The sequence below is a fragment of the Wyeomyia smithii genome, chromosome 1 (assembly GCF_029784165.1).
Source record: "Wyeomyia smithii strain HCP4-BCI-WySm-NY-G18 chromosome 1, ASM2978416v1, whole genome shotgun sequence".
Classification (NCBI taxonomy): Eukaryota; Metazoa; Arthropoda; class Insecta; order Diptera; family Culicidae; genus Wyeomyia; species Wyeomyia smithii.
Genome location: NC_073694.1, coordinates 125,413,259 through 125,436,773, shown reverse-complemented (window position 1 = coordinate 125,436,773; position 23,515 = coordinate 125,413,259). Strand labels below are relative to the sequence as shown.

Below are 23,515 nucleotides of genomic sequence, written 5' to 3'. Positions count from 1 at the left end.
CTGAAAGATATGCTCTGCACAGTAGGCGGCACTTGCTGGCACCAGCAGCAAAAATTTTGCATCCCAATACATAAGAAATAATAAACACAAACTCAGGTATTTGGCATGTCTGTTTCGACATTCATCACGTATGTCAACCTAACACTCACCAAAACAACCACAACACACACACTTCAAAGGCGTCAACAACTGTCAACAGTTTCTTCGCACGGCGGAATTACATTTTTCATCAGACAAACACGAGTAGGTATTCCATTTTAAAGCCAGATCGGCAACACCATCAGATCTTACACATATAAGAAAAAAGAGCTCTTAAGACGCAACAATAGCACGTAATTTTCCAATTGCTTTTTTTTCCAATTGGAATGTTGTCATATTGAAGATGGATGTAGAAATTTCAGTCTAAATGAGCTATTAAAACATTCAGTTATAAAAGGGATACTTAGCTTCTGGTTTCCGAATGTTCAAAGGAGAAAAAGATTCTTAATAGTCGGAATACATTATCTGATTTCCGATTTCACTACCGAAATGCTTGACTTGTAGGTTACATGCTCTCGCTCCCGCTCTCTCTCTCGAACACTTTACATGAACTATCACCAGGGAAACGAGAAACAGCAGACATATTTTGGCATGTCGACAGAAGCAGCATCTTTAATTCAAATTTCCACTTGCAAGTTTGCTTGTCCTGACGAATTTCACGGATTTCACACGCGGCGTACCGGACTTAATAAGCCTGCTTGAAATTATTGATTTTTTGACCCAAAAGGCAAATACACTGCGGCTATAAATAAAATGCCAATACTTGTTTCAATTTCAATTCCCAAACTCTCGATAACTTTGGTTTCAAGATGGGGTAAAACACGATGTTTTATTCGACGGTGGATAACTATTGCAACTCCACCACCGGCAACATCAATTCTATCAAACCTATGAACTATATAACTTGGGTTCTTTTTTAGTTTGATATTTGGCTTTAAAAGCGTTTCAGTCACAACTGCAATATGCACATCGTGGACTGTTAAAAAATTGAAAAATTCATCTTCTTTCGCTTTTAAAGAGCGAGCATTCCAATTTAGAAAATTTACAGCATTATTTAAAATCGTTGCTGAATTTCAATTTTATAACAATATTAGTTGTAAATTTTATACCTTCTTGAACAGCCTCGTACATCGAGTTACAGTTCAACAACACGGACATTAGCTGCAGCATGGATTGTTGTAGGTATTCAATCTTTTCTGGAGTTGGACTACCTAAATCAATACTGGCTGACTTTTCAGCACCAAACACGAATGTTTTGTTACTGTTTGAATTTGAAATATTACCTGTAAGGACACTGGCATATGAACAGCCTGGTGTTGCCTGAACAGGATTTTTTGTCTGAAATTTGTTATCTGAATTAAAATTATTACCTACAGACACACCTGCTAATGAAAGTGCTGGTGATGCCTGAACAGTATTGAAAGTCTTTTGTATACCCACATTGACAACAGGTTGCTTAGAATTCCTACGTTGTCTGGAAGCAATAATTTTTGACCTTACAGGACAATTAAAGAAATTAGATTTGTGATTTCCCCCACAATTTACACATTTGAAACCTTTAGTGGTCTCTTTCACGGGGCAGATATCTTTCGTGTGACCAGTGTCACCACAAATCATACATTTTTCTGCCATATGGCAGTTTCGAGTTCCATGACCATAGGCTTGACAATTCCGACATTGAGTAAGATTATGGATTTCTCCATGTCTTTTGAAATTTTCCCACTTTATTCGCACGTTAAATAAAACACGTGCTTTTTCCAAACATTTCAAATTATTTACTTTGGTACGATCAAAATGTACTAAGTAATTTTCCTGGTGTATTCCAGTTTGATTAATTTTGGCATTTGCCTTTCGTTTCATCAAAATTACTTGGTTGGGAGCAAAACCAAGTGATTCTGACAAACATTCTTTAATTTCCTCAATAGTTTGGTCATTTGAAAGACCTTTCAGAACAGCCTTAAACGGTCTCTCGTTTTTGGCATCAAAAGAATAAAATTTATACATCTTTTCAATCAAATACTGTAAAAGATGTTTATGGCCATCAAGAGATTCGGCCAAAATACGAATTTCGCCTTGGCGGCCAATTTGAAAATTAACTTTCACATCCGACAGAAACGATGAAAGCTCTGATCGAAATGCTTTAAAATTTGCTACAAATACCACAATAGGTGGAACTTTAACCTTCTTCATAACGGCTTTATGCTCAGTATGAGAAGTTTGGATTTCTTGATCCCCAACGAAAGAAAGAATATCATACCTGTTAGTCGAAATTTCAGTGTCACTTGGAGGAGATGCCTCACGTTTCCTTGAAGCCGCATCAAAGCGAGCTTTTTTATTTTTTCCAGGCATAACTGGAAAACTTCACTACACTTTCACTTCACTATAGAATTTAATTAGAAATTTCGATCATTTAGAACTGTTTTTCGGAAAACCTGGTTGAAATAACTGTTTAGTTTGTTTGGGAGACTTCCCTTCCCATCCGAGGGACTATCAAACCACCATAAGAATTTGTGTTTGATTTGTATAAAAGCCCTTCCATCCAGAAGTGGGAGGGGTGTCGAACCACCATGAAAATTTTTCTTGCTCTCAAAAACTTCAACATCTCAAATTTGGTTCCATTCACTTGATTATTTCTCGAGATGTGCAGATATTTGGGTTTCATTTATATGGAACTCCTCCCTTCCAGAAGAGGGAGAGGTATCGAAGCATTATAAACATATTTGCTACCCCTTAAAACATTCACCTGCCAAATTTGGTTGCATTTGGTTGATTGGTTCTCGAGCTATGCGAAATTTGTGTTCCATTTGCATGGGATTGGTTGATTGGTTTTCGAGCTGTGCGAAATTTGTTTTTCATTTGTATGGAACCCCTCCCTTATAGAAGAGGGTGGGGTGTCGAGCCATTATGGACATATTTTCACCCCTTTAAAGATTAACCTGCCAAATTTGGTTCCATTTAGTTGGTTAGTTCTTGAGATGTGCAGAAATTTGTGTTTCATTTGTATGGAACCCCTCCCTTCAAAGATTGGGAGGGGTGTCAAACTAATGTGAACATATTTGTTACCCCTAAAAACATCCACATGCCAAATTCGGGTTCATTTGCTTGATTAGTTCTTGAATTGTGCAGAAATGTAAGTTTCATTTGTATGGGACCCCTCCCTTCCAGAGAAGGGAGGGGTTTCAAACCATCATAGGAACTTTTCTCAGCCTCAAAAACCCCTACATACATATTTTCACGTCGATCTGTTCGGTAGTTTTCGAGCCTATATGGATCAGACCGACTGACAGACAGACAGACCGGACTGCATTTTTATAGGTATAAGAAGAAGAAGATTAATATTTGCCACCACTCTCGTTCTACTGCTCCAAGAAGAACCGTCCGCTGTGCCAATCAGAACGAATTAGCAAATCAGTTCGATGGTATGCACTATTATAAGCGACTTATATTTGTCACCACCCGCTTTCTGCTGCTCCAAGAGAACTATCCGTTTGCAGTTCAATGAACGAATGAGCAATTTATTTATTTATTTCTTTTAACGAGGCTTTAACCACTCGTTTGGTCATTCGCTAGACTGCTAGACATGATGGATTTTTCTGAAAATTTGTGGTATTATTCTACACTAAAAGTACTTCAAAACGCATGGTCACAATATATGTCAAAGAGGTAACATGACGAAAAAAAACGCATTTTTTCTTTTAAGAATTGTCAATTTTCAGAGTCCTCCTACTCTTTTAAAAATCGCTAGAAAAAAATATCTGAATATGGCGTTTTGTAGAGCTACTCAAGAGCTTCAATGTCATGTATAAGCCGAGTGTGCCAAATAGGGTAAAACGGCCCTAGAAGGTTTTTTTCAAAAAACCGCCAAAATCTTTAAAATCACTATAGTTCCTGCTAAGCTAATTAGATTTTACTGAAAATTTGGATAATCACTGTACCTTACCAGAACTACAAACGGGAACGTTTTTCCCAAAAAAGGCACGTTTTGAGCGCAAAAAATTGCATTAAAAATTTTTTTTCGGCAAAATATAACTGTATGTTTCAAAAAACGATCGTTCAAGGACCGGCGAATTTTATAACGAAAATTAAAAAAAAAAGATGAAGGAAATCGGTTCAGTAGTTTTCCCGCAATCAGGATCACGGCAAAGTCATTTTCCGGAAAAAACTATTCCGAGATAATCGCGTGTAAAGTATCAAGTTTAGCTTATGCAGCCGTAGCGAGGCGCGTTGCAAATCGCTCCAAATTTCTTCCTATTGCTCAGATATTTATGAAAATTTGTGGAAATGTTCTCAAGATGTTGTATTTGAAGATAATGTAATAAAAATTTTTCCGGTTTTTTGAAAACTAAAAAAATATATAACCCCTTAAGAGCCAGTTCGCGAGACCCGCAACCGCCTTTCTGAGGGATGTTGTTTTGATGTTCTCTGATTGAGCTGAAATTTTCAGCGTTTGTTAGTCTATTCAAGGTAGAAAGTTTTGCAAAATTTCAATTTTTTTCATTAAGGTTAAGTGGGGGAATTGGGGCGAAATCGACATGTTGCTGACATATTACGTAGATCAGACACCTACCAATCGATTTCTGAGACTTTTTTACTCAATATAAGATATAGTTTGACTACCAATTTTAGATATTAGCACATTATCATTAATGCTCAGACATACTCGATATTATTTTGCTTTGTGAAATATACTTAACCATGCCAAAACCGGTTTCTTAGAATCACCGTTTTGAGCTCAGTTTTTGTCCGTTTCAAGGTTTGTTTTTTAAAAAAGATGGGCAAGAGGATGCTAATTTGTGGACAAACTCTTAGAATTTTGATATTTGGCCTTAAAACAAAATAGCGTCGAGAAAACATCGGAAATTTCCGGTTTCTCAAAAATTCAAAATGGCGCCATTGTTGCCCCTTTATTAGTTGAAATATGTTCAAACTCGGGGAAATTTATTTTCGCATCAAACTTTATCAAAAAATCATGCATAGAAGCCAAGGCAAAACAAAGTTGTTGAACTGTGTTATTGAATTGGGTAAAGTTGGGTGAAAGCTATTCGCATTTGAAATCTGCCATTCCGCCAACCCAAAACGTTACATGCTCATTTCTGTTCTCACAGAATGTAACCCAGTGTAGTGAAGAAAGACTAGAACCACTTTTCACTGCGATAATCGCCTTCTTTTTCCTCTGACGGTGGCAAGTCTCGCAGCCAAAAGTGCAAGTTTGATAGCAAAACCTGTCTCCACTCAACCTTTCAGCTTCCGGTTCTCTAAATCTGGATTTACTTGATTTACTGTTTAAAATGGTTACCTTGTTTGTTCGTCTGATTTTTACAACCTTTCGATAACAGGGTTCGCTGGTGAGCTACGCATATTCAATTCGAACAGGGCTGATGATCGATTAAGGTAGTTAAAAAAAAAACACTAAAAAATTCAGAGTAAAAATGTCAAAATACTCAAACGTTCATAACTTTTTTGTTATTTTGAAATTTTCATCCATCAATCGCCATTTTGGATAGGCCCTTTTTGGAACAGCAGTCGCGAGTCTACATGGAGAACTGATATCATAAAATGACCTCTTTATCAAAAAGGAACGACTGTGAAAAGTTTCAGCGAAATCGGAAATAACATATGATGACTAGCTCATTAGACCAGCATTTTACGTATATTTACGTTGCGCTACATTTTATTCATGCCATTTTAGACTCAATAGGCTCAAAAGATCTTAATGCCAATTGATTGAAGGTCAGGTTCACTGGTTTGTCACCGGACTCTGCTGCTCCAGTGCCCAGCGCAGGGATGCCACATATACAGATTTTTCTGTATTTTACAGATTTTTTAACTAAAAAAGCAATACAGAATCGGTATTACAGAATTACAGAGTATTGTCAAAAATACAGATTTTGCAGATTTTTTTGTTATACCGACAAACTGAAATCAATTTCAAAGTTAGAATTTGATAACACGGTTGTTAAAGTTTTGTAAAAAAAAACATCAGCATTATGTTGGTATCGATGCAGAAGAAGTGGAATGTGACTTATCCGCAGCGCGAAAACTAATGTTTAGAAATATTTGTCGGGATTTCTATGCAAAGTTTGTGAAACAAATTGCAAAGAGAGCGTACCCAACATCTCAATGGTTCATGGTTCCCCTGGCATATATAAAAAAAGCCCACCAAAAATTCCATGCAACTTTTAACGAATGCAAGAACAATTCCTCGTACCCTCGGGAAAAAAAACTCTAAAATGAGTAAATGAGTTTGACGCATTTTCGTATAAGTGGAACAACGCATAAAGTGAGTAACTCTGTAAATACGCATAATTTAGAAACAAGGCGTTTTAAAAACTGAGTGATTGTTACTCACTTTTTGGGTCAGGTTTGAAGTAAGAATTTACTCATTTTTTTGGGTTCTGAATTGCTACTCAATTTAATTTACAAATTTATATAAAGTTTCAAAGGTAAAATTAAATGTGTTAAACTAAACATACCTGGGTTTGTTGTTTGTATTGGCTAGAAAGCCCTAGAATATTTTGCAAACGGGAGGCATTTCTAATTCGAAAACATAAGAAACACATCAAAAACAAATTCAATCGATGGAGATTAAAAGCAACGATTTTAAATGTCAAATTAACTCTCAATTCACACAAAATAATCATCACAATAAAAAATAAATAATATTTTCAATCTTAAATTTCGTTAATTCACCACAAAAATCTCTTTGCAGGTTTTCGTAGAATACTCGTAGCATACTCGTTTTTGGTTAGATATTCTACCAGAGGTATTCTACGTAGAAAACTCGTTAAAAACTACATGAGGTTTTCTACATGACATCCCTGGTTAGAACACATACGTTCAATAACAAGTCTATAGTCAGAAATTGCATAACCCCTGAGCTCTCAATTTCAAAAGCTAACAGCTACGTTGCAGACAAAGGAGATGAAAACTTAAAAAAATAAATTTAAAAACCTGTATAAACATCACGTAGAGAATATAATCTGCAAGTAACAATTTTTCTATCCAATATTCTTAGTTTGCTCGATACAGATTTTTAATACAGATTTTTTGGCCCGATATACAGATGTACAGATATTTTTGAGGAAAAATACAGATATAAATGTGGTAACCCTGGCCCAGCGTAGTAATTAGCGAGCGACGTTGTGTAGAGGTTGCCCACTAGGGTGTCCCAAAATAACGTTTTGTCAGATAGTTTGAGAGCTCAACCCAAAAATGATTGGTAACGGTGTAACAAAAAAAAACAATGACAATGTTTAGTCGACGTGCTAATTTAAGTTTTATGAAAAAAGTAATTTTTCGCGTTTTTTTATTTCAAATATTTTTGTGACATAAAAATTCTTTCGAACCCAAATATATTTTTTGCGCATCCTTCGGAGTCTAAACTAAAAGGTAAAAAAGGTACGGGTTGTTGTGGCTCAAATTTCAATGTTATAAATGTTAGCTCTTCTGAAAATTCTTAATTTTGGTGTTTTCTGAAATTGAGTCTTAAAATTGCGTACCAAACTTTACGCTAGCAACCATTCCATAACCCTTTCCGACCGAGCCCACATAATTGTGTAGGTAAAAAATGACTGATAACAAAACCTAAATCGAAGCAAGTCCTATATAAAAACACTTGCTTGCTCCTTTTTTTTATTTTTCGTAGCAGCTGCGATGTTGACACTAGCGGTGTGAAAAATAAAACAACGAATAGGACGTTCAAAAAGCGAGAGAGAAGGTTTTGTTTAAGTCACCTTCTACCTACGCAATTATATAGGCCCGGTCGGAAAGGGATAAAACAGAAAGATGGGAAGTTTAATTTTATTTTAGAAAAACTTTCTAGAAGACACTAAAATCCTATCTTGAATCGTTGTCGAGCTATTTGAGCTTTATTATGGAAAGAATATTGTAAATTGTGATAATCGATTTTAACAAACGGCCAACAAAAATACATCTGAACTTGATTGAAATAACTAAGCCCTTAATATTTGCGATATAATATTTAATTTAATATTTAATGATATTTTAACTATTAACGAGAACAAGTTCAGAACACAAGTTGATATGAAAACAGCTCGTAACAAAATATCAACATATGTTATAATCCTGATCGGGAGGGCTAGCCGATCGACATCGCTAACCACAGTGCCACAGGGACCAAACATTCACCATCGATAAATACTGGTTAATCTGCAGCGCCTGCTATGTATATTGATGCAGATTCAAACAAACTAATGTTGGAATACATTTTCGAAGTTGCAAAGGTAAATGGTTATAATGAGAGCACCATTTAAGCCATTATAAACAAAAAGAAGCGAATTCAGTTTAGAGAATCTTTTACAACACTCACCCCAATTACAGAAGACCTGAAAAGAATAGCTGTGGAATATGATGGGGCCTTAACACATCAATTTCACTCAAAATTCAAAAGATTTGGCATGGATATCGTCTACACTAGTAGGAATACCCAACTCAAAACAATATTGGGCTCCACTAAGGATTCAATTGATGGATTAAATAAAGCAGGTGTTTATAAAGTTGCTTGTTGCCACTACAACAAGGTTTATATTGGGCAAACCAAAAGAAACCTGGGAATCCGTTTTAAAGAGCATATGGCAGAAGTCACCAAAGCATGCAAAGTTTCCAAAAATGATCCACCACACCTTTTCAAATCAAAAGTGGCTGAACGTGTATTTAATGAGGGACATCCACTAACTTCGGATAACATTCACCTGCTTCGCCCCGTTAATAATTTATGGAAATTGGACGTATCTGAAAGTTTAGAAATCTACAAACAACATCCATCCACACTTGCTCAATAAAGACGTAGGTAATCATTTTTCATGGCTTTTCAAAATACTACCCAAAAAACCCTAGATCCAGTACAGGACAAAAACAACCACAACATATGACTACCTAAACTCCAATTTAGGAATTTTCCGTCTACCTGCTCCTACCTACACGCATATAGAAAGGGGTTACTCAGTTATGCTCTTCAACAGTCCACATAAGCACTGATGATGGTTGCATGTAGCAGCCGAAATACGTATCTGCGGACGGTTTTCGATTAGAGGGTTTTCGATTTTTTGTAGTAGAATTAAATGGAAACATAACCTATTCTCAATATTCAAACTATGTTGCTAAGTAACCTTAGTCAAGAATGTTTGACTCGATGTTGCACACACTGAAGATTATCAACAACGATTCAAGATAGGGTTTTTGTGTCTTCTAGGAAATTTATCCCTGTAAAATTTTCCCGTATTTCTGTTGTATGGAATGGTTGCTAGCGTAAAGAATTTCCAGAATAGCTAAAAAATTTGTAAAAACGAAATTTGAGCCACAACAAGTCGTAACATTGCGGTGTAGCTACATCAAAATGTAACTTTTTATTCCACAGTCAATCACGAATAACTCAAAATCAAGTTATTTCAGAGCCGTGTAGTCTTTGGCAATGTTCTAACCCATAAAATTTCCCAACTTTTAATGGTATTCAGTTGGTGAGAGCATTTGGTTTAATACCCACTTTTATTGATTGAATGTCAAAGTATACTTGAAAAATCTCTTTTCCAAACGAAAGAATTTTTTTTAGGAAAATAAATTGACGATAATCAATCCGAAACGAATTTTCCCCTTATAGTTTAGACCCTAAGGAACCTGTAAAAAATATAAAAGGATTAGGTTTCATGGAAAATTGAATAACTGGACATGTTTTTTGGATTTAACATAAGAAAAACCGATTTTTTCAAATAAGTCATCGGGGCCAGTTGAAAACATCATTTTCTAGAGCTGCCGCCGAACAAAAGTTTGTTCGTAACACCATTTTCTATCAGTTGGAGGGTGAGCCCCAGACTTGTGCAATTTTGGGACACCCTAATGTAGACATATAGGTAAATCGGTCTGTCGGATAGTTTAAGTGCACTATTGGCACTTGAGCAGGCCTTTCAATCATCACCTTTATGAGTGCATCATCAAGCGACGATGACGCAACTCAACTTCGGTTTCAAACCACTTTGGTTCAGCTTTGTTTCGTTTTGCTTTCACTTTCAATGAACACAAATAATCATACTTTACTCAGAACCAATGTTTCCAAGTATCCAGAATTATCTCTATCATCCAGATTTTGAGCATGTATCCAAATAATCAGTTTTGATGAGTCCAATCTTCCAGATTTTTTATAAGTAATCCAGATTTTATTTTCTCTGTCTCGCAAAAAGGTCATCACTCTAATTTTGCAGAAAAATAACGTAATATTGTCACTTTAAATATGGCGAACCTCAAGAATTTTTTACGAAAAATAACCTTTTGTCCCACAAAATGACTGCCATTTTTTTCAGTTTTTTTACTTTTTCCAGATTAACATGAAATTGGCCTGGCTGTTCCGGACGTCTTGTTTCGTCGTATCATTAATTCAGAAAAAACTGGCAGAACTGCATGTATACAGAGCCGGATTTACCGTTTTTTATAATGTGTACATAAAAATTTCACAAGGTTTCTCGCTGAAAAACTTTATAATCAAAAATCAATTACACCAGTGTATCGTACGGTGCTACATTATACACAGACTTCGCAGCCAACTGTTAAGTGCACAGGACAATTGCGGTGCTAGCGCTACGATCCTACTGACACTAACAGTCTCTCCAGAGCCTTAGACCAGCATCGTACCTCAAGATCAGCTGGAAGGGTACTTGCATAATTTATTATAATCAAATATGAAATTCGTGAATCAGAAAAGTTTGTACTTACTTTGTGTCTCAAGCAAACTATTCTGCCTCCTCAGATCATCAATATCCTGCTGGTGAGAATTATTCTTACGTCTCATAAATTGTATGTATTCTGCAGCTTTTTTTAAAATTTGTGCCCGGCTAGCCTAAACATGAGCCAATATTAACCTCATTCTGATAGATTGAACAAATAGTGACTTTTCCTACATTTACCTTTTCGCCGTGAAGCGACGGCACAGAGTCACGAAGGGATGTGAAACTATCCTTTATATGATCACGTCGTTTTCTCTCCAATGCATTGTGATGGGCTCTTTTTTCCGCCTGTAAAATACATTAGCAACAATTAAAGTATACTGTCAAAATGATAAAAATGGCATCTATTGTCAATATGATTGTTACGCGTACTACATTTTCGATATCTGATCACTAATGTTAAAGTAGAATGGATAATTGCGAACAATTGAAAATGATTTGTAATAAAACAAAACAAGTCTTAATAAAGATAATTTATCAACAACAACAACAACAATATCGCACGCTAGCCTGGAGGGGGCTAATGCGGTCTCGATCAACTAGATTAGTTGAGAGAATTCGTTATCGATATTGTTTTCGGCACATTTTGCATGTTGTAGGATAAGTACAACGATACACCGTGCCCCAGTGCTGAGTCGAGAAAATTTCCAGCTCGAAAAGTTCCTCGACCTGATCGGGAATCGAACCCGATATCACAACCGTGTGGGAGAGCTAGCCGACCGACATCGCTAACCACAGAACCACGGGGACCACTAAAGATAATTTATCTTTTTTGTCATAATCAAAAATATTAAGCTTTTAAATAAAACTATGTTGGAATGAGCATATGTAAGGGCAGTTTTTCGGTTGCTATACTCTTATTTTCTGGCTATTAGTATTTACACGATAAAAAAAAAAACCTAAATTAATCCACTTAGCGGTCAGACCCAGCCTTTCTCATTCAAACTTTTAGTGTTAAATTGATTTACATGAACGCTTCAATCCAATAAATATATATTCAATCTTTAGGTTTCAAAATATTGGTGTTGTAATCTATAGGGTAAGGGGGGGGGGGGCAAGATGGGTCACCTAAGGCATATTTTCAATATCTCGAAACTGAAGTTAGTTTTCGTTTGCTTTTTAGATGATTCTATTGATTTTATGTGTATTTAATATAATTACGGCAAAAAATAATAAGAATCGAGTTTCGGGTCGATTTTACAGAATTTTAAAAAAAGGGTGATTTTCTGCACTGTGAAAAAGTAGCGGGGCAAGATGGGTCAATCAGAGGGGCAAGATGGGTCACCCCCTAAAATAGCACAAAAGCATGTTTAAATCTCAATAAGAATTGTACGGATAGCAAGAAAAATGTCTACTCTGCAAAAGCAACAACCGTAAGGGGTCATGTACAAAATAAAAAAAATAATAACGGGAATGTGCTGGTTCATGTTTATGGTCTATAGAAAATTGTGAAAGTTGAGTGGGCCTCAATGATACTTTTTCGAAGATTTGAAAGAACAAGTTGTACATTAATAATCAATTAATCAATTTCTAACGCTTGGGACGAGTTGTCTTCATAAACGAAGGAAGATTTTCAACCTTCTTATTTTCTGTAGCAAATCCGGATTTCGATATTTCGCGCTTATTACGTGCTTTCTCCTTCTTGCGCTTTGCAGGTGCTTACTCCTTCTTCATCCTTTTAAGCCGAAGATTGTTGGTGGACTCATCGCTCGTCAAAACCGCTGCTTTCTCCGGAGGTCTTCCTCTCTTTGAACGGCTCGTTCTTTTAACTGGGGGACTGGCATAATATCTCTAGGTCGAATGAGACATTTCCTTGGAAGGTCGATTTGTTGAGATTGCATGTGCGGAACATGGTTAGAAAATTTCGGAGTAAATGATCCTTCTTCAAATCTAACAAACTCGAAATCAGAGTCGTCGTCTTCCGGAGTTTGTGAAACCGGTGTGGGTGGTAGAATTTTATGCCTTTCAGTTGTATACGCTGATCCTCTGGTTTGCAGGTCTGATGTTAAAATATTCATTTGCTCCACTGTAGTCGGCGGATCGACCGATGCATTGGATTTTGAAACTGTCGAAATTTCCATTTGCTTCATTTCAAGGGGTTGCTTATCCGGTGTTTCTAGTGGCACATTCGTGGTTTCAGAAGGACAGAAATCTTCATCCTTTAATATAGACTTGTTTAGGGGATATATGCCACATTGACGAAATCCGTTCTCGGCAGTTGCCACCACAGCAGCCTTCTTGTACGCTTCACCGAAGAGTGCCGCAATATTTGCCTGACGCACTGGCTGTCCATTCGTAATCCGATGGAATTTTCCAATAGCCTTGCTGTAGTATGTCTTCAGTGGTCCCATGAAGGATACATCCAGCGGTTGTAGACGACGTATACAATGAGGTGGTAGGGATACAACTGTTACGTAATTATCCCGAGCCAACTCAAGGAACTCGAGGTTTTTAGTATGAGATGCATGTCCGTCAAGTATCAGCAAAACAGGATCCGTGGCTGAAGGTTTTGTATGTAGTAAAAAGTGTTTGAACCAATCTACAAACAGATCCGACTGCATCCAGCCGCTAGTATGAGCCCTGAAGATGGTTCCATTCGGAGCTCCGCATTCCAGTTCCTCCTCCATACGAACGCGCGGATAGATAAGCATCGGAGGTACGAAGTTTCCGGTGGCGGACATGCAGATAACAGCAGTATTTAGTACTCCTCTCTCTGCAGATGTAATAGTTCCAATTTGCTTCTTTCCTTTCTTCGCTAGTATCCGTGACGGACGGGATTGGATCTGAGTAAAAGACTGCAATGAAGTAAGGAAAGGATAATTTCTATTAAATCAAACTTACGGATGTGACAGCTGTCTCGTCCATGTTATACTGCCGGTGAGGGGGAAATTTCCTTTCGTCGATTACTTCCGTCAGCATTTTGAAAAATTTCTCCACCGTCGGCTTATTGAAGCATCGGGTCCTAGCAATGGAAGTTCTTTCCGGAGTGCGAAGTATCAATTGCGGATGGCGTTTACGGAATCCTAAGCCAGCATTTACCTGCGATTCCTGTCTTCTTGCAAAAGGTAGCCTGCTAGCTGAAAGGCTAAGCGCCTCACGTCTTAGCAATTCAATCCAAAGAGTCGACTCTCCAACAGAAGCAGATGTTCCGCTAGCTCGTCCTCCATTTCCTTGGGAAAAACTGTATCGAAACGGCCTAGCCGTTTCGCTACAGTGATGCCCTTTTCTAATTGACCTTTTCGTCGGCGAAGAGTTTCGCCAGGTATGTCAAAGGTGGTGGCTGCTTCCCGAATGGACAATAAGCCCCTTTGCACTAGCGCCAATGCTCTTTCCAAAGCTGGAACCGTCCACAAACCGCGGTTAAACTTTTTTTGTACACGCGAACCATTTAAACGATTTTACTCTGAAAAACTGAAAAGAAACACGACAAAAAACACAACGCTTGCGTCGAATCTAACCTCAGAACTAAAAAGTAAACAATAAAAAACCATCTGTCATAGCGACCCATGCTGCCCCGTTCTTGGTGACCCATGCTGCCCCATTGATTAGTTCAATGCAAGATTGTAATAGTTATGTGTATTTTGCATAAATTTATTCTAAAAAGTAAATGATTAGGTACATCATAAGCAAAACTACTTCTGCGATAAAAGTTAACGGTAGATTATATAGTGAGTGGTGAGCAAACACGTTTTTTCGATAGTGTGAATCGGCTTAGAAACTTAGCGGAAGACCAATTATTGACAGTGAACTTCAACTTCTTATACGTTTGAAGAACATACGGAGACGTCAATACCAAAGATCTCGCGATCCTGCTTTGAAAATTATTTTTCAAGAATTACAAAAGGAAATTAAACATAGATTCACTCTCTTGCGAAATGAGAATTTCATGAGAGAAGTTGAACAACTAAAACCTTATTCAAAACCTTTCTGGAAGCTTTCGAAGGTTCTTAAGAAACCCTCGAAGCCCATTCCAGTCCTTAAAGATGGTGATTGCATTTTTCTAACGAATGAACAAAAATCTCAAAAACTTGCTCAGCAGTTTGAGAGCGTTCATAACTCCAATTTGAACGTAGTAAGTCCTATTGAAAATGAAGTAAACCAAAAGTATGTTCAGATCACCACCCAAGAATTTCTTTCCGAAGAGGTATTGGAGACAAACTTGAATGAGGTGCGAACCATTCTCAAAAAATTCAAAAACATGAAAGCACCAGGAGATGATGGGATTTTCTATATCCTCATCAAAAGACTTCCCGAAAACTCTTTAAATTTCTTGGTAAAAATTTTTAACAGATGCTTGCACTAGCACATTTTCCTACGAAATGGAAAAATGCCAAAGTCACTCCAATTTTAAAACCCGAAAAGAATCCAGCTGAGGCATCAAGTTATCGACCAATTAGTTTACTTTCCTCTATTAGCAAACTTTTTGAAAGAATAATTCTTAATAGAATGTTTACACATATGATTGAGAACTCAATTTTTGCAAATGAGCAGTTTGGTTTTCGCCATGGGCATTCCACTACTCATCAGTTACTTAGAGTAACAAATATGATTCGAACTAATAAATCTGAAGGCTATTCGACTGGAGCTACTCTTCTAGATATAGAAAAGGCATTCGACAGTGTATGGCATAAAGGTTTAATAGCTAATATGTCAAATTTCAGTTTTCCGCTTTACCTCACAAAAATGATACAAAGTTATTTAACAGACCGCACTCTCCAGGTTAACTTTCTAAATGGTAAATCTAATAGATTGCCTGTTAGAGCTGGTGTGTCTCAGGGGAGTATTTTGGGCCCAATTTTATATAACATTTTTACTTCTGATCTTCCTGATTTACCACCAGGTTGTGAGAAATCTCTGTTTTGTGACGATACAAGCATTTCTGCAAAAGGAAAAAGCCTTCGTGTTATATGCAGTCGGCTTCAAAAAAGTTTAGATATATTTTCTTCATACTTACAAAAATGGAAGATTTCCCCTAATGCTTCAAAAACACAGTTAATTTTTTTTCCTCATAAGCCAAGAGTTTCATTTCTCGAGCCCACCCATAACCACGTTATTAAGATGAACGGTGTGGTCTTAAATTGGTCTGATCAAGTAAAATACTTAGGGCTAATTTATGATACGAATCTTACTTTCAAGGAGCACATTGAAAATATCCAGTCAAAGTGCAATAAGTATATCAAATGTTTATATCCTCTTATCAACAGGAATTCTAGACTTTGTCTCAAGAATAAACTGTTAATTTACAAACAAATATTTAGACCAGCAATGTTATATGCAGTTCCCATCTGGACTAGTTGTTGTGCAACCAGGAAGAAGACACTTCAAAGGATTCAGAATAAACTTTTGAAAATGATTTTGAAGCGTCCTCCCTGGTTTAGCACGAACGAGCTACATAGGCTCACTAATGTAGAAACATTAGAAAATATGTCAAGCCAAATTATCAACAAATTCCGACATAAATCGTTGCAATCCTCAATTGCAACGATTAGCTCATTTATAGTCAGTAAGATAGTTTTAAGTTTATTTTAAGTTTATTTTAAGTTTCGTTTTATTCCTTTTATTCCTTTTTTTTCTTGACAAGTAGGTTTAATAATTTTCCTACAATTACATTATCTTAACTGCGAAAGCTAATAACATTCAATAATACTAAAAACCGTACAAATATATATAATAGTGTTGAAATGTCACCATTTGTGGCAGAACACACAATACTAATTCTGAATAGATATTTTAGTACATAAATAAAGCATTACAAACTCCCCCCTGTCTGTCTGGTCCATCATATAGGCTTGAAAACTACCGAACCGAACGACGTGAAAATTTGTATGCAAGGGTTTTTGATGCCGATAAAGGTTCCTATGATAGTTTGAGACTCCTCCCTCTTCTGGAAGGGATACAAATGAAACATAAATTTCTGCACAACTCAAAAACAAACCATGCAAATGAAACCGAATTTGGCATGTGGATGTTTTAGGGGTAAATAAATGTGTCCTAATAGTTGGACGCCCCTCTCTTTCTGGAAGGGAGGGGTTCCATACAAATGAAACACAAATTTCTGCACATCTCGAGAACTATTCAACTAAATGGAACCAAATTTGGCAGGTAAATGTTTTTAGTGGTAAAAAATATGTCCATAATATTTTGACACCCCAAACGGAAGGGTGCCATACAAATGATACACAAATTTCTGCACATCTCGAGAACTAACCGAGTAAATGGAACCAAATTTAGCATGTGAATGTTTTAGGGGTACAAATATATCCATAATGGTTCGACAGCCCTCCCTTTTCTGAAAGGGAGGGGTTCCATACAAATGAAACACAAATTTCTGCACATCTCGAGAGCTAACCAACTAAATGGAACCATATTTGACAGGTGAATGTTTTTAGTGGCAACAAATTTGTTCCATAATCGTCCTCAGGCAACATTTTGGAATGTAAGATGGCAACTTCCGGTTTCCAAAAATGGCCGATTTCCACCCAATATGATAATATCCGGATCTAGAGTGATACACAGAAGCTAAAACCGATCGAAATTGTCTTCAAATGCCATAATGAAATCCAAAATGGCGACTTCCGGTTTCGGAAAAACAGCGGCAAACGACCAAATACCACCCAATATGGGTATTTCTGGAACCTTAATGATGCACTGGAGCCACAAATCGACTTCAGACAGCATTTTGAATTGTAAGATGGCAACTTCCGGTTTCTGGAAAACGGCCTAAAATGGACGATTGAATATAAGTATCTGGAACCAGAAAGATGGGCAGAAGCTAAAAATCGATCACGGACACAATCTTCAATTTTAAGATGGTGACTTCCGGTGTCTGGCAAACAGCCGGAAATGACCAAATACCATTCAATATGAATGTTTTCGGAACCAGAATTACGCCCAGATGACAGAAATTGATTTCACAGGCAATTTTAAAGTCCAAAATGACGACTTTCGGTTTCTGAAAAACGGCCCAAAGTGACCAAATACCACCCAATTTGAGTATCTCCGAAGCCAGAATGTTGCAAGAAGCTAAAAATTGACCTCAGACATTATTATGAATTGAAGGATCGCAACTTCTGGTTTCTGGAAAACAGCCAAAAATGGCCGATTTCCGTCTAACATGAGTATCTGCGGATCTAGAATGATACACAGCAGCTGAAATCGACCAGAGACCTCATTTTGGATTCTAGGTTGGCGACTTCCGGTTCCTGCGAAACAGCCGAAAATGATTGAATAACACCCATTATGGATTTTACTTCAACCAGAATGACGCTCAGAGGCAAGAAATTATCTTAAATACCATTTTGAAATCCAATATGGCGACTACCGGTTTGTGAAAAACAGCCTAAAATAAACAAATACTATCCAACATGAGTATCTCTGGAACCAGAATGATGCAATGAACTAACAATTGACCTAAGGCACCATTTTAAATTGCTAAATGGCAACTTCTAGGAAACAGTCGAAAATGAACGAATAATACTCAATATGGATATTTCCGTAATCGAGATGATGCGTAGAAACCAAACATTGACCCTGGACACCATTTTGAATTTAAAGACGACCACTTTTAGTTTCTGGAAAACAACCAAAATAACTAAATACCTCCCAATATGGGTATTTTCGGTAACAGATTGATGCCAGAAAATCTGCTGAAAATGACCGAATACTACCCATTATGAATATATTCAGAATTAAGGCGATGTACAGAAGCCAAAAGTCGAGGATGTTGTCATTTCGATAAAACCAATCATTTTAAACGATTTTTTATTTGACTTTGATCATATCCTATGGCCGATTCGTCGAGCATTTGCAGATTTTAAACACATCGCAAGGAATCAATGAATTTGGAACGTTCAAATAGTACGATACCACATTTAAATTATGTTGAGGCCACTTATATCGATCAAAGAAAGTATAGTTTTCAATAGTCTTTGAATTTCTTTTTCTTTTTAGGGCAGCCAAAATTTGAAACCACGTGTTCAATCACAATTCATCAGTTGACCCTTAACTAGCCCACTCATCTGATAATAATATAAAGCAAATCGGTTGTGTCGTTTCTGAGATAATGAAGTTTCGTGATTTTCACATTTCGGTACATTACAGACGAATTTACAGTTCGATTACAGTAAAATTCAATGGGATGTTATGAGGCAGCTAGACTTATTATTTGACACTAATTTTGTGAAAACCGGGTCAGCCATCTCTAAGAAAAGTGAGTGAGTCCAAGTAGTCTTCGGAATATGTTCCTTTTCATAGCTGGATTTCACATTTTTGAACATAACAGGCAAAGTAATAGTCCGATTGCAAAACAAATCAATAGGGTCTTATGGGGAAACTAGACCTTCCATTTGACACTGATTTTATGAAAATCGGTCCAGCCATCTCTGAGAAACATGAGTGAGATTATACAGTCTTCAGAACACGTTTCTTGTCATAACTTTTGAACCACAAGTTCAATCTTCATAAAATTCAAAAGTTAAGGGTTTTTCAGGTAGCCCGTTTATATGAAACCAACTAAATCGGTTGTGTAGTTTTCGAGATAATGATGTTTCATGATTTTTACATTCTGATACATAACCACTAAACCAAAAATCCGATTACAATGAAATTTAATGGGGCAACTAGACCTTTCATTTGCAATTAATTTCATGATAATCGGTCCAGCCATCTCTGAGAAAAGTGAGTGAGAATAAAAATCTGCACATACACACACATACGCACACACACACATACGCACATACTCACACACACACATACGCACACACACACATTCACACACAGACACACACACCCACACACATTCACACACAGACACACACACCCACACCCACACCCACACCCACACCAACACCCACACCAACACCCACACCCACACACACACGCACACTTGCGCACACACACACACACACACACACACACACACACACACACACACACACACACACACACACAGACACACACACACAGACACACACACACACACCCACACACACACACACCCACACCCACACACACACGCACACTTGCGCACACACACACACACACACACACACACACACACACACACAGACACACGCACACACGCACAGACACACGCACACACGCACACACACGCACACCCTTTGGAGCACTTTCATACTTTCGGTTTTGCAAGTGATTGCTATACCTTTCTAGGAGAAAGGCAAAAATATCATACAGTCATACAGTACAAACTTGTCCATCAAATACTGGAACTCTGGGTAAATTAAAAAAAACACAGCATTTTAATTTTAAGAGTTTGAGCAATAAATTTCAAATAAAATAAATAAATTTCCAAAAATGATCCTGATGCTTCAGAAAATTTTCCCTGACTATTCAAATTTGTTTCAAATTCCTACAAGTTACTTAAACAATTCAGCTTTTGCAAACTTGATCCGTGAACAAAAAAATTATGTTTGTTGAGAACCACATCCAGTTTGAAAAATTGAAAATAATGATCACACTGGACGACAAAGGGCCGCAGAGTAATTGTTAGCCGGGTTCGTCACGTTGGCTTACGTAAAAACTCATTCAAGCGAAGCCTCTGGAAAAGTTATCCTTGCTAGAGGTACCGAAATTCACAGCACTGGTAGAAAAGCTTCAATCTTTCTTTTTTTTTCAATTTTTGACGTAGAACTACGTCTCTAATGAAGTTCGGCTACATTGAGATGTAAAATGAAAATCTAAAACCAGAAAAAAGTGAAATATATGTCCAATTTCAAATGCTAATAAATCGTTTAGTTTTCAATGCATTTCTTTCGTCGATGCAGCAATCGATTGGAAACTCTTCTTAGAATCCTCCTAAATGCAGATAATTGTAATTTTATTATTCGAACTATTGCAATATTGAAAATTGTTAAGCCTTGCCGCAAAATTCGACCTCTGATCCGATATTGAATTGAACAGCAAATTGTTCTTTTCAGGATAAACGAATGCCTAATTAAAGAGTTGATGTTTTCTCTTAAATTAATTACACTTCATTTTAAATGTTGGGACGATTATAAATTGGCTTCATCTCCATGTCTCAGAGCGTACTGAATTATCTTTACCTTCAGTAATATGTAACAGCCAAACAGTTTTTGTTATTACCTGCGTAATCAAACCTCAAAATTGGTTAAGATTAAGCTATCGCATGATTAAACTTTAAAATTGTCAAGCCTTAATCTGCCAGCAGCTATACCATCGGAAATAATCAATCCTTGTTAAAACGCCGAAATGATCTGACTGGTCGTGATACGATTGCTTTCCCAAGCACGGTCGATAGAATTATAGACCTGGTAATTCGGAATGTACTGTTTGGTCGATATAAGAGCCGAAACTGCTCATATTAGTTCTAGACAGCGACTACAACAATCCTTACTTAACAGCAACAGCAGCAGCAGCAGTTGTGGCAGCGGAAAGCATCAAGGGCAGCAATGGTATCAGTAGCGATGTTGATAGGGTTGATAGGGACAGCTGGTGCAGCGGTACTTCCTCTGGTAAAAGTTGTCTTTGTGCAGTAGCGAGCAGCATCAGTAGCAAGTACATTAGCCGACTCTTCCTCTAATGAAAAGGTGCCGTATTTTGACAACACACAAACGTTTTAAAATGCTGGCAAAATATATGGCCGTCAAATTTTCAGTGTAAAAACAGCTATCAACTGTGTTATCAGAAAACTAGCTTAATCTCCTTTGTCGGGGTAGCACACAGATGCGATCAACATTATATCCGATGTGAAATTGAACGATTGTCCTTATAAGGACAACAAACAAATTATTGAAGATTTAATATTTTCTGGATTTGTGCTAGAATTAAATGCTGCTGACTGTTGAAACTTGTTTGCATTGTGTAGTGTTTGTTTCATTCTAGTTTAGTGATTTATGAGCAAACTAACATTCGGTAGCGGTTCAACTCCTTTTTTGCACAAAATTTTAAACATATTCAATATAAGTAATGTAACAAACAACATTAGGTAGTTCTACGTCATCCTTGGGGTTGTGGCTCTACATAAAACCCTTGTGATTTTTTTAGTTCAAGGGCAAAACCTGCGTTTACTAGTGTTATGGTTAATTTGAAAGTTTTTTTTTTGTAAAATGTGGACCACTACCATTATTTTGATCTATTGTGATAATCAAAAAAGGTTTGGATTTATTTTATTGCGTTATCTAGTTTCTGTTGAAACTATCTAATGGTAATTTACATTCAAATGATAGTTTGTGTTGCTGAGCTATCAGAAATGCCGTTGATTTGAGCGAGGCACACGCCGTGGTAAGAACCAGATAGTAAAATTTTTTACATAGAACCATAACTTTATTCGTAAGTTTTTTTTTCGTAGTTTCATTCTGCTTTATCTGCTACGTTATTTCTTTACCGCAAACTTATTTTGCACAGTCAAGTATTATTTGTATTTCTAAGTAATATTGGTCAAGTGAAAATTATGTACAGACAAATGTCGAAGTTATCGCAGATGACGTTTTTACTGGTTGTGATAAATTGCTGACTGCCAATATTTAGTTTGATGCTGGTACATGGTAGTTTGATGCCGGATAGCTGGCAGCTGGTAGTCATTCTGAAACGAGTCTTCTGCTAAAATTTTTTTTTTACGTGGGACTACGTCTTTGTTTACTATACTGGGATGCATTATGTAAAATTTGAAATGAAACTGGCAAATCTTGCATCAGATTTCAAACAGTAATAACAGCATAACCACATGATGGATAACAATAACCAATATGTTGTTGGATAGATAAAAAGTAGAACAATTTTGTTATATGCTAGTTATCACTCTAATTTAATTGTTAAGCGGTAAAATTGAAAAAAAGTTTTAATGACGAATTTACGCGAATAATGAACTAATTACATGCGAGCATTCCTAGCACAGACGATGTGAATGGACACCATCCGTTCCCTGTGATATTTTCTGTATCAAGATCGAAATAAAAATTGACAGAGTCTCCCCGTCCCAATAAGTCAATTTATTTTTGCTTCCATGACAGGGTGGCGACTCAATTTCCAAAAATAAATTCCCTGACATTCCATGATTTTCCCTGATGTTCCAAATTTTTTTCCCTGACCAATTTATTTTAAACTGATTTATGTTACGACTATCATAGGTTTTTTCACCTAAATCTCAAAACTAAAAAGGATCAGACTTAAACTAGTTCCTGCTGAAATTTTATATTTTTGTTGAGAAACATGTCCAGTTCGATAAAATTGAACATAAAAATTACACTGGTTGACGAAAATGAAAAAAAAGTTATCCTTAAGCTCAAATAAGTACCCTAGAAATATTATAGTTTTTTAACCTGTTTATTTTAGTGCCCCTGGTAATTGCAGAAGTGCGACAAAAGGCCGCAGAGTAATTGCTCGCCGTATTCGTCGTTTTTCCGTTAACCTACGAAAAATTTTTATTGAAGTCTCTGGAGACTTGCGGCATTTCTGAAACGCCTAGGGGCAACAAAATTCACAGGAACACAGTGTTACACCTGCTTTGAAAAGAAAATCAATAGGATTTGGAATTCTGATTGAATAATTGTTTTAAAATCTTGACTGTGAAAAGTAGAAAATTAGAAATTAACAATTTCGCTATCAAACCTTTATGCTAAACACTGTCAAACGCTTTTTCTACATATGAAAGAGCAGCTTCAGTTGAATAACCTTCAGATTCATTAGCTCGTATCATCATAAATTGATTGGTCGGCAACTTGAAACCTCAGCTGGTTTCTTATCCGGATTTAAAATACGAGTAT

At 36.8% G+C, this 23,515-nt stretch overlaps 1 protein-coding gene across 4 annotated transcripts in view; it reads right to left on the bottom strand.

Moving 5' to 3' along the window:
* LOC129718832 (protein max) overlaps positions 1–23,515 on the bottom strand; it is a 143,879-nt gene that overhangs the window by 37,653 nt on the left and 82,711 nt on the right. For 3 of the 4 annotated variants that reach the window (XM_055669942.1, XM_055669941.1, XM_055669939.1), the window contains 2 exons: positions 10,947–11,060; positions 10,762–10,885 (listed from right to left, as the gene is read on the bottom strand). In XM_055669942.1, the coding sequence (XP_055525917.1) occupies positions 10,762–10,885; positions 10,947–11,060 (238 nt within the window). The remainder of the gene's footprint in view (positions 1–10,761; positions 10,886–10,946; positions 11,061–23,515) is intronic. The other variant, XM_055669943.1, reaches the window with a different exon arrangement.